General features: G+C 43.8%; 1 protein-coding gene across 8 annotated transcripts in view; it reads right to left on the reverse strand.

Moving 5' to 3' along the window:
* Window positions 1–13,042, reverse strand: part of pcdh15a (protocadherin-related 15a) — a 231,131-nt gene that overhangs the window by 67,609 nt on the left and 150,480 nt on the right. For all 8 annotated transcript variants that reach the window (XM_039783228.1, XM_039783227.1, XM_039783223.1 and 5 more), the window contains one exon: window positions 5,363–5,491. In XM_039783228.1, the coding sequence (XP_039639162.1) occupies window positions 5,363–5,491 (129 nt within the window). The remainder of the gene's footprint in view (window positions 1–5,362; window positions 5,492–13,042) is intronic.

The raw sequence follows: 13,042 nt of genomic DNA on the forward strand, positions 1-13,042 counted from the left end.
TGACTCTATTAGCAACCTGCAATACTGTCAATTGTGATAACCCAGTAAATTCTCTCCAGTCTCAGTGAGTGTGTGTAAAATAAGAACAGGTGGGAACTGGTTCCAATTACTGTAACACTTCTGGGCTAGCATTAATCAGCTTAATAGCATTATGCATTTGCACTGCAGTCATCTTCACCGTTTGCAATTGCTTGAAGCCTTGTGGTTGACTGCAACATTACTCTCTCTCTCTGTGCAGGGAAATTCAAGGCACAACAGGAATAACAGATTTTACAGTAACACATGACAATTAAATGTGAAATAACTGAGTGGACACAAATAGCAGCTTAATTCAAGCAGTCTGTATGATCTCATCAATCCATGTCACTTGACTTTTAGTTAGTGTTGTGTGACAGTGAGCTGCAGGCTACTTTTCTGGTAAATAAGCGTAACTTGTAACAGACATGCACTTGCACACAAATGTTCTAAACAAATCTCCATATCACAAGACTTTATTGAGAGCCATAGAAAGAGAGCTATTGTCAGCCTATCAGGCCGGTTGATGAAACAGAAAAATAGTGAAGTGGTATACTTAAAGTAACAATGCTCTGGCTCCACAATCTTTTGCTTTTCCCATTTTCTCTTTCACCATTGGCACATGGAGGTGTCTGTGTCTCCCAGTGTACAAATTCGACAGATGTAATATTCAACAATAGATTGTAGAGTCTGCTAAATAGATAAAGTCCGTCTAAATATCTATATTGTATCCTTCTTGACTGTCTGTGAAGCTTGTGAATGACTTAATGAGTTTCCACTGGTCGCGTCTCTGCTGCATTCCGGTTGTGTTCCAGTTTTGTTCCGTCCTCCGCCATGCGCCATACCACACCGGGAGCGTCTGTGTTGCTGCCCAACTCACAGATTTTATTGTCTCTACAAGTACTTTACAGAACAATTACATGTTTATTAAACTACTATCTACCTTCCACTACAAATGCAAATGTGACATCACGGGAGCGCCGTAACTGTTTATACTCGCACGTGGTAGTCGCGACACTAGTTGCAGTCTTCTCCTGAACAGAGGTGGTGCTAATGAGGAAAGGCTACGAGTGTCTACGAGGCCTAGTGGAAAATGCCTGTAAATGTAACATGTCTTTATGGCTGAAATGGAGTAATTTATTAAACCAAGAGCCTAGAGCTATGAGTATGAGTACTCGCCCTTACACCTTTCTTGCAACTTCACAAAAAATCTTAGCAACAGTAACACTTCACAACCTATTACAAAAACACGTATCTATGTTACAGATACTGTGTCATAAGCATGATCTCTTAAAATGCAAGAATGTGCTCCTTGCATGCTAAATGAGGAAAATGTCTCTCAACCATGAATGTGTGGGTGTGTATATATACACCCACCTTAAACTGTGATAATTGTTTAGCTTATAATGTTTCATGAAATCTGAAGTTGTCATTTTAGCCAAAGTATTTCTGATTTAATAAAAAGACACACCCTTTTCACTTTCACCTTTTAAACCGTTGCAACTCAAAGCGCTTCACAAAAGGAATAACAATCCATTAAAACAACAATGTCAATGAAAATAGAATAAATGAAGTAAAGTTAAAATTAATTCCAGACAAAGGGATTGTGTACTCATAGAAAAGTTTTAATGTAGTCATAAATTAATCTTATGAAGGCAGAGGAAAGCATAGCTTTCAATTTAGATTTGAAAGAGGCTAAAGTTCAACTCAACTTTCAACTTTTATTTGTCTACGAAGGGCAATTGGTTTTTGTGTTTTGTTATTTAAAGGTCTCATGGCATGAAAAATTCACTTTATGAGGTTTTTTACCATTAATATGCGTTCCCCCAGTGGCTAGAAATGGCGATAGGTGTAAACCAAGCCCTGGGTATCCTGCTCTGCTTTTGAGAAAATGAAAGCTCAGATGGGTCGATCTGGAATCTTGCTCCTTATGAGGTCATAAGGAGCAAGGTTTCCTCCCTTTTCTCTGCTTTGCCCGCCCAGAGAATTTGGCCATGACAGAGAGACATCATGGCTTTCAAACGAGCAAAGTGGCAGTTGGTCAAGGCCACACCCCCACCCTCCACATTGCCCCCCCTCTCTCCTCCTCAATAGCTACAGACACAGAAATGGCACATATTAAGGAAAGCTCATTGTGGGACTGGCTCTAGTGGCTGTAATTCTGCACCAAAGCTGAATATCGGGAAAGAGACTTCAGATACAGTATTAGGGGACCACTAAGGTCTATATAAAAGCATCCAAAGCGCACCATGTCATGGGACCTTTAAGAATATTGGCAAGTTATCAGTGAGAAGGATAGAAAGTAAAACAGCTTCATCACATTTGCTTCTGACTCTAGGCACTGCTGGATGACTGATCCTAAAGATCTAAGGGACATACTGGATTTATATTCTTTAAGCTTTTCAGAAACATATTCATGACATAAGTCATAAAGTGATTTTTAAAATAAAAGCAGCTCTAAAATATCTATATATGTATATAATAATCTATTATGGAAGCCAGTATAAAGCAGTCCCTCCAGGATTTTGCGGCCTTTTATTTAGATTGTTGCGGTTTTGCCCGATTTTGCAGGAGCTTTGGTAAAAAATTGCGATAAAAGTTGCGATGTCTTTTGTATGTTTGTTGCAATGAAGTTGCGGGAGACAGTGAAAGTTGCAAAAAATGACTTAAAGACTTAAGAGGAGGCATAATGTGCTTAATTCTCCTGACTCTAGCTACAGTTTATTGGTTGAAAGACCAGATAACAGACTACAGCAACAGTCCATCCAGCATGAGATGAAGCATGAATGAGGATGTGGAACCTCTAATTCTTGCTGTGTTCTAGAGGACAAAAGGACTTTTGGGTTTTTGAAATAGTTCTCTACAAGAAATAGAAATGGTATCTCTGTTTTGTCCTGTAACTGAAATTACATTCACTTTTTTACTTGTTCTAAGCACTGACCCAATAAGTCTATATGAGCAGTATTATGAGCAAAGAAAATCTGCGTGTCGTCTGCATAGCTACGGTGAGGAATCTTACAGTCTTGCAGGATTGTGCCTAAATGCAGCATAACAAGCAGGACAAAAGGAGGGTGTTTGTAGTCAACCATGAAAAATTGTATGTGACAAAAAGGTGAAAATGACATGTCCAACTCATGGTGTTGTCATGTTATCTAATCTATTGGAGGATCATTATATTCAAAAATTTGTGTCTACAATATAAAACTTGTGTTTGAGAGATTGTTCTTATCACCTACGTTTTTTATGAAAGTGTTGTATAAAAAAAGGCTCCATCCCTTGTTGATCAGCTACAACAGGCTAAGCTGTACCATCACTATGTGCATGTGCATGGAGAGCAGGATTGTGTTCAGCTAAGTACTTTAATGTACTTTTCCAGTCACAAAGGCACAGCCTCAGCTCAAGTTGGCAAGATGCCAGCTGAGAAAACCTTCCGAGGCAGGACAGAAAGAGAGACAGTGGGGTGGGCTAAGCCCTAATCTACAGTAGCTGCTGACTGCATTTGTGAGGAAAGACTTGTGAGTCAGCTTTACCTTATTCAAACAGCAAGCTTCCTTCACATGTCTTAGACTTAGACAAAATGTTTTTTTTTATATACAGATATAGACTGATTTTGTAATATCGCCAAACCCCCCTGATAAACCCCTTGAATGTCTCCTGATTGCCTGTTTTGAAACAGCTTTTTGCTCTAAACTGTATTGAGTTTCAAATGTTTTAAAAACAGTGACTTGGGAGGATATGTGGGGATTGAGGCAATGCAAAACCTAGACCCCTTTCTTCATCTTCCACTTTGTAGGCATTGTAGTGTATGTGCAGATGATGTCTCCTGCCATTATTTCATGATTAATCCACTGACAAACATCAGGCCAATTAATCTACAAATGTAATTAGAAAAGTCTGGCTGCTCAGTGGTGCTGAACCAAGCCAGTCAACAGGGATGCAGCTCTGGGTGACAAATCTATCCAACAACATTGACCATGTTGGAAAATGCCAGGTCATATTTTAAAGGTCCCAAGGCATGCAATTTTTCACTTTATGAGTTTTTTTAACATTAATATGCATTCCCCCAGCCTGCCGATGGTCCCCCACTGGCTAGAAATGGCGACAGATTTAAACCGAGCCCTGGGTATCCTGCTCTGCCTTTGAGAAAATGAAAGCTCAGATGGGCCAATCAGGAATCTTCTCCTTATGAGGTCATAAGGAGCAAGGTTACCTCCCCTTTCTCTGCTTTGCCCACCCAGAGAATTTGGCCCACCCATGAGAGAGAGACATCTTGGCTTTCAAACGAGCAAAGTGGCAGTTGGTCAAGGCCTCACCCCCATCCTCCACATTGCCCCCCCCCCTCTCCTCCTCAATGGCTGCAGACTAGAGACCGGATCGGGCCGCATTTTTCTGTCCGAGCCCGACCCGAGCCCGACACCGTTAAAATCTCATCTTTTTCCTCTCATACTAATGACACATGTAGGCTACGTTTGTTTGTGTGGAAAGCCCTTTTTTATTAAGCAACTGTAGGAAGGCATTCGGAAATGTCAACAGATGAGCGCATCAGCGCATACGGGGCAACAAGCGCACGTTAATAAGCTGTTAAAATGTTCAATGGGTTAACCTTTCCTGATCGCTTCGTTTCCGACTGTGATCAGAAAACCAGGGGAGACTCATTACCTCCAGGGCCGACGTTTTAACATGAATAACCACTAACTCTGCTCCGGTTGCATCTACAATTATCATTCTACACTATCTCTTTTCTGCCCACTTACCACACACACTCACACACACAAACCCACACGCACAGAGCTCTCTTAAAAGGAGCCACAGCACCATTTTACAACAAATTCCTTATCGCGCTGATGTGACCGAGCTCGACCCGACCCCGACCATAATTTCTAAATATCTGTCAGAACCCGGCCCGGCCCGTCGGGTACCGTCGGGACCCGTCGGGACCCGTCGGCCTCGGGTTGGGTATCCATGCCTTACTGCAGACACAGAGATGGCACATATTAAGGAAAGCTCATTGTGGGACTGGCTCTAGTGGCTGTAATTCTACATCAAGGCTGAATTTCGGGAAAGAGACTTCAGATACAGTATTAGGGGACCACTAAGGCCTATATAAAAGCATCTAAAGAGTCCAATGTCATGGGACCTTTAATGGACAACAATAATGAGAACTAAGGCACAGTTGTGACTCAGTTCTCATGTATTCAGTACAATTTATGAGGAAGGACATGTGGATATACAACAGCCGAAAAAACACATTTGATCTACCGTAGAGGGCTTAAAAAGGAGTGATATTTGGATGTTGGTGAAACAGCAGCTTTTCAGCTCCAAAAGAACAACAAGACATCTCACTTACCCTGACTTGTCCTACAAACAAATTGGCCTCTTCTTCTTGGACAGTAAAATTCTTGAGTATGGTGAGGTCAAACTTAGGGTCATTATCATTGACATCAGTGACGACTATGTTCACAGTAGTAGTGGATGTCTAAAGAAAGAAAAATAAAGAGCACAATAAATACCAATGTTATTTACTGTTCCTTTTTATTGCATTTTTATAATACAAAGACCATAAACACAGCATAAACCACAAAAAAAACATTTGAATAATAGATTTGGCTAAAATGTGGAGCCAACGTTTTTAAAAATAATTTATGTGATGACGTAAATTCTCATTCTCAAGTAATAATTGTAGAAGCATTACAATGAAACAAGGTTGACTAGCTAAATAGTGATTTTTAGAAGTACTTTTGAGTGGAAACATAACCTTTCATAATGCTTGAAAACATACCCAGCTTTTTTTTTTAAATTGGTTAACAAAAGACAACAGTAGAACAGTAGTCATACATGAATAGGCAATATTTATGGGCCCACCAAGCTATAATATGCTATAGAAAACTTTGCAAAGAGCACAAATAAGACTCATGAATAATTCCTTGTTTAGGGTGGTAAATGTTCAAAAATGATCCCATGACATAAAAAGCAGAATCACTTGAAACAATAGTTGTACCATGAATGTAAAAAGTGTTTTCAAATGTTGTTGGTCAAATTACTTTTGCTTTTTAGTTGTGAGAGAGAAAAAAGTCTATTTAAAACAACCACAGTTGTAAATGTGTACAATAGGAGCTTGGTAGATCTGGTAGAACATCCAAATCATATTTATAACCAGTTCATTATGTGTTCATACTGTTAGTTGATTTCTCATCATTATTTATAACTGTATAGGCAGATTTACAATCAGTTATGGTAGTTGGTGCTGGTTTATTTGTATTTTACTGAGATCCCCATCAGCTGTCACTATCCTGGCAGCTTTTGTTCCTGAAGTCCACAGGCAAAAACAATAACTCAGTCAATTATATATTGTTACAGTTAACATATAATATAACACTGCAACCGATACTGTAGTTAAACTATGCAGTCAAAAGAAGGCCATTGTCACTCTTCCTGTTGACACTTTCTGCCAATGATAAGATGATAAAGCTTTTGTTAGCATTTCACCTAATGGGAATGAGATCAGATAATATCTTGATCTATTGGATGGATTGCCAGGACATTTTGTACAGACATTCATAGTTCCAGGATGAATTTTAACAACTTTGGCAATCCCCTGGTTTATCATCACGCATCTTCTTGAAATTTAATTTCGAACAATACTTGCTCCATCCAGTACATACTCACAGAGCTGCTGAAGGGCTCTTAGTCTTGTTGACACAGAATAGTAATTAATGTCATACCAATGACATCAACATAGACAGTGTCACAACCCCTGTAAAAGTGAATATTAAAACTATTAAATGCGTGGAGGAAAACGCCTAAAAGCACTTATGTACTATTACTGATATTAAGTGGAATTTGAATGCCAACAGTAATGCTTTTTTTGCAGAAAAACATAGTGCCAGGTTGTATTGACCTTCTGCATTCTTGATGGTAGTTATAAAGACAAAGCTGTAAAAGTTGGAAGATTGAGGGGCCCGGTATTTGGGGCATAAAAGCATGAAATTGGATCCTTCACATCTTCCTTCGTCAGATTATATGCTTTTACTTTTAGAGCAAAGGTTCAAGACGCGAATGATGCAGAATTCAGTTACTGAATACATTTACAGTATATCAACACTGGCACTGTATGGCATTAGAGCATGTCATAGTTGTAGATTATATTTTACTGTTACAGTAAATTCAATTATGTTTATGTGTTTTGTATAATGTTCAGGGTTTGTTTGATCTCGAAGCTCATTGGGCAAAGCAAATTCCCCCAAGCGTCATTTGAGGTGTTCACTCATTTGCAGGGTCAGTGTGTAGCAATGTGCTGCCGTTAACCTTCAAACAATGACACAGTACACACACCTAGAGCACTTCCATAAATCCACAAAAAATGGCTGAATATGCACAATCTATGAACACTCAGTGCACTGGGACAAAGCTGTATGCAAATAAAGGTGTAAATGGTCTCCTCTGGGGGAGGAAGCATGGGTGGGTTGTGGGAGGAGTTGGCCCTTGCAAGAAAAAATACTTCCCATAAGACAGCTGTTTGAAGTTGCCCTGGCAGATGAGACACTCAGCAGCAATGTCACGAAGGAAATGACCTAGTTAATGTCACCTTCATCTCACTGTCTGTCGGGAATTCCTCCACCATTGTTGTTTTCTTTGTTGTAGCTTCTGAGATGTACATAATCTTTCCTTTCACGAACGACTTCACATGGCAACCCATGCTAAAAACCATCACACTTCATGCCTAATTTTTTAAGTGGCATTTTAGGCCTTTATTAGATAGGGCAGCTTTAGACGTGAAAGGGGCGATAAAAAGAGAACGACATGCAGCAAAGGGCCGCAGGTCAGAATCGAACCTGCGATCACCGCATCAAGGACTAAGCCTCTGTATATGGGCGCACCCTCTACCAGGTGAGCTACCCAGGCGCCCACTTCATGCCTTTTTAGCCTCTCTATCACTACTAAAATACAAGAGGACACAGCTTACCATCAGTGTGGTGATGGGATCTACTTATTTTCAAAAGACCCAAAGCGAAATAGCGTCTCTATCCTGGCGTGGGTGTTCTTATGAAAGCCAAAAATCCTACCTAGACGGCCAGGAGCGTGATTAATGAGCTGCTACTATTTATTTAACATTAAATAAATTGGGCTCTGTGATGTCTTCTCTTCTGTCCTCACTGTCTGAAAGATCCAAAGGTGGCTGATGCTGCTTTTCTTTCAAGTGATAACCCTGACCAGAAGTTATCACTTATCACAAAGTTGGAGGGACTGATATAATCAGACTGCTATGTAGTCCCTCCTCTGAGGGCAAGAAAAAACAGCTTTATCCAGCCTTTTTGGGATCTGAGTCTGCTTGGCACTTATGATTACAGAGTGCACTGTTAAGAATACACATTTTGAATTGGTCAGTAGGACAGTAACAAATAGCGTAGTTTAGTAGTCATTGATTACTCCCCCAAAAGTAGACAAATAGTGAATATTTGCAATATAAGTACTCAGTTTTTTAAAGGTGCTATACAAATAAAGTTATTATTATTAATTTTGTGTTATGCACTTGTAAGAGTTAAACCTCAACAAGTATTATGAAAAAAGTCTGTGTGTGCAGATTTTGACTATACTTAAATAGCTTGCCTCTCTCCTTCTTTCAGGTTCCTATGGTTACCAAAGTTCAGTACTAATTACACATCCGAATCCCTGGTGTCCCCCTTATTTTCTCTTTCACTTTCCCCTTACTGTGCCCTCCTCCTGTGCTTACTTTGACTGTTTCCCTGTCTCCAGCCTTTTGCGCAGCACTTTGTATCGCTGAATGAGTCCCTCACCTCCACCCTCCCGCAACTCTTTACCCCTCTCAGTCATGCAACTTCCTTCCTGTTGTGACAGCAATTCTTTCTAGCTGTGACATTTAGCCCACACGAGTCAACCAGTAATTTACTCTGTGGATGAGACGTTTCACTCACACACACACACACACACACACACACACACACACACACACACACACACACACACACACACACACACACACACACACACACACACACACACACACACACACACACAATACAGGTAAAGGGTGTCGGCTTGTACAATCTGTCCATTAATATTAGGACAAAGAGCACCAGCTTGTTGTTACCTCATTCTGTGAGGTGAAGCCCCACCGTAAACACTTTATTTATTTGCTCTTTTTTCTCTGACCCTGTCACTGTCCATCTCATCTGTCCCTCCCACTCTAACTGTCTCCCCTGCACTCCTACAGTTCTGGGACACTCACAAATTCTGGGGCACACCGGCAGCCTATATGCTTCTTATACAGCTCCACTTGACTAACACGCATAGTGTGCCAACGCATAAAATGTGTGTTTATGCGTGCGCAGGTGAGAGGGGGGCAATCAACATTACTCCTGTGACAGCTCATCAGCTAATGTCCATTACCTATCACACACAGCATCTTAAAAAGGAAACCACATCTCACCTCTGCTTGGAGGAGAGGCAGCTGTGAAAACTGAGACAACCGAGGTGAAGTCTAATTAAATTAAGACAGTTTATATGATTATCAGCTCTCGGTGGGAGACGGAGCAGCAAGCATTCCCTTTCAGTTATAGTGTCTGCTGTTTCTCAAGGCTAAGTTACAGAGACAGCTTTTGAGACACTTTTGAGTGTATGTATACACTCAAAAGTCCCAACTACTATAGGCTTCGCACTCTAAGGCTACGCTATGGGTTTATCCCTTCGCGCATGCGCAGTCGTGAAGATTTTCTTTCCCGCCCTTGCGTGCTGCACGGGCTTCAACTACGTCCGCAAATACTGTATAAAAACAGGGCGGACCCGTTGCTCTGCTCCTCCCACTTTTTCTTCAAGCAAGAGCAGTTATGAAGAAGGTTATGAAGACTACCAGCTCCAGCGGCGTCCGCCTCTGCCCCTCCTGCAAGGCCTGCTACATCCTCTCGCCGGACCTCCACCCCCGCTCCAAGACCTGCCTCGGTGCCTCTCACGCCGGCAAAGCTCTCACCTCCGACGCCTCCTGCCCATTCTGCGCCCGCCTGCCTTCTAAAGAGCTTCAACGGCGGGCGGACCCTGGAACCGCTGGAAGAGGGCGTCTTCGACGGGCACGAGTCCGATGACTCGTCTCCCCCGAACGACGACTCACCGGGTTTCCTTCCTCCTCACTGGAAGGACTGGATCTGGAGACAGGGATCGATGCCTTTCCGCTACGGCTCTCCCAGTCTCCAGAACGGCCAGGGGCACCGCCTCAGCGGTCTTCCCCTCTGCCACGGGTGGCTCCACCCTCCACCACCAAGCCTCTTTTTATGGACCGGAGATCATAAAAAGGGCGGCGGACCAGAGGGGCATAGCTCTTCCAGCGGAGCCTCCAGCCCCCTCTCGCAGCCTCCTGAGCGGTGACATTTACTCTCAGGAGCCGCCGTCCAAACGGGCTCCACTCTGGCCACGCTTCATGGAGCTTCGGCCATTCGTGGAGGAGGCTCTCTCAGCCAGGGAAACTGAGGGCGCCAGTCATAAATCGCCAGGGTGGCGTACGCTTGGCCTGGCTATTGGAAATAGCCAGGAGCCTCCTGCTGTGGTCTCACAGTCATCTGCTGTCCCTCAGGGCCGTCCACATCCCCGGGATACTAAACCGGGCGGCAGACCTAATGTCGAGGGGGAGACCCTCTCACAACGAGTGGAAATTGAATTCCACTATCGTTCGGAAGCTGTGGAGTAGGTTCGGGGAAGCGGAGGTGGACCTGTTCGCCTCACGAGAAAACACACAGTGCGCTCTGTGGTTTTCCTTGAGCTCACAAGACAACCCACCCCTGGGCGCGGAAGTTTTCTCCCACCATCCCTGGCCCAGAACCCTCCTATACGCTTTCCCCCCGGTGCCTCTGATCCCTCATCTCCTGGAACGCATCCAGGAGGAAGGCCACAGCTGTCACAGCTGGACGGCGCGATAGCCCACCCCCCGGTGATAACCCAGCGACTGTGGGGCTGGCTGCTGAGCGGGAACGCTTGCAGAGGTTAGGCTTGCCCCCTGCCGTGGTGCGCCCCATTCAGAGCGCAAGAGCTCCCTCTACAACAGCGTGTTACGTGCCGCGTTGGTCTGCTTTCCAGCGCTGGTGCACGGAGAGGGAATCAGACCCCATATTGTGCCCCCTGCCCCTCGTACTGACTTATCTCCAAACACTGGTAGATAACAACTTGGCTCCATCCACGGTCAAAGCCTACGCGGCGGCCATTTCAGAGAGAACGTTTTTTGCGCACCCCCTAGTAAAACGTTTTTTGAAAGGGGTCAGACGGCAGAAACCCGCCGTGCGCTCTCTCACGCCCCAATGGGATCTGGCCCTGGTACTCCGAGCTCTGGGGAAGCCCCCTTTCGAGCCCCTGGCACAAGCCCCTCTCAGGTTGCCGTCTCTAAAAATGGCGCTACTCCTTGCCCTGACATCAGCCAAGCGGGTTAGCGACTTATGTGCGCTGTCAGTCTCGCTGTCCTGTCTCTTAATCAGAGGGGACGGGAGCGCAGCCACCCTACAGCCCAACCCTTCCTTCACACCCAAAAACAAATTCCTTTCGGTCGAGGGTTTTTTCCCCCCGCCTCATAACAACGACGCGGAGGAGGCTTCCCACAGATTGTGCCCGGTGCATGCGTTATCACAGTATGTTTTACGCACGGCGGACATAAGGCGGACACAGCAGCTGTTTGTTCACTACAGGGAACACTCCCAAGGAGCGGCCCTGTCGAAACAACGCCTGTCTCACTGGCTGTGCGAGGCTATCACCCAGGCCTATAACACGGAGGGGGCGGTGCCCCCCCAGGGCATTCGGGCACATTCTACACGGGCTCTGTCTGCATTGACAGCCCTGTTCAGAGGCATGTCAGTCGCCGAAATCTGTGCAGCGGCTTCTTGGGCATCCCCATGCCCTTTAATCCGATTCTATTTGCGCGATGTGTCTGAGCCCTCCCTGACTCACTCCGTCCTATCCTCTCACAACAACGAATGAGGCCCTGTCGTATGTATAATTGTATATATTATGTACATATGTATATGTGTTGTCACTATTATACAATCACGATATGTGCCGCTTTATGTTTTCTTCTGCCCCCCCTCCCTACTCTGGGTGGCTGGGAGGAACTCGGGCGTCCCATAATTATCAATCATGTATTTCCCTCATCGATCATGCACACCTGCATTCTCGGCTTGGGCCTTCAGCCAGCTAAGCAGGTCGTTGCAATGGTGGCACATGAGAGAGAAAGTGACAGTAAGGGAAAATAAGTTAGTCTATGTTCCACTTGTGGGATCTGTTGCAGGTGGCATTGACTACATCAGCTTCGCCCTAACCCATAGCGTAGCCTTAGAGGGCAATAGAACGATAGTTACGTTATTGTAACTCCAGATTCTATGAGTATAGGCGTAGCCCTTTAAGATTCGGGCCACCTGCTCCTATTGCATTAGCTGAAGAAAAAGCTGATGTTGGGAGCAGAGCAATGGGTCCGCCCTGTTTTTATACAGTATTTGCGGACGTAGTTGAAGCCCGTGCAGCACGCAAGGGCGGGAAAGAAAATCTTCACGACTGCGCATGCGCAAAGGGATAAACCCATAGCGTAGCCTTATAGGGCTACGCCTCTACTCATAGAATCTGGAGTCACAATAACGTAACTATCGTTAGTACTACTCAGATGAAAAGAGTATATGTATAATCTCTTCTGTCGCTCTTAAAGAGGTTTCTCAAGTCTGAAAAACAACTAATGATGTCACATTAATGTCAATAGGGTTATCATATGTCTTGGGCTATGATACTACACATTTATAACATTAAGCCTGCTTTACAAACTGGAGATGTGCAGTTTGAAAAATGTGGGCATTAAATGTTCTAGCATTTTGCCTAAAGAATTGTTATCTTATCTTAAAATAAACTCATCATGTTTTTAAAATTATGTTGGATATGGTACAATACTTTGGCCTTTTAAAACAATGTGTGAATATTCAAAATCTATGGAGAAAAACTCCTTTGATAGCTCAAACTAGCTGTAGGTAAAATGCACACCAACTAAATATAT

This window comes from Perca fluviatilis, chromosome 19 (assembly GCF_010015445.1).
Source record: "Perca fluviatilis chromosome 19, GENO_Pfluv_1.0, whole genome shotgun sequence".
Taxonomy (NCBI): Eukaryota; Metazoa; Chordata; class Actinopteri; order Perciformes; family Percidae; genus Perca; species Perca fluviatilis.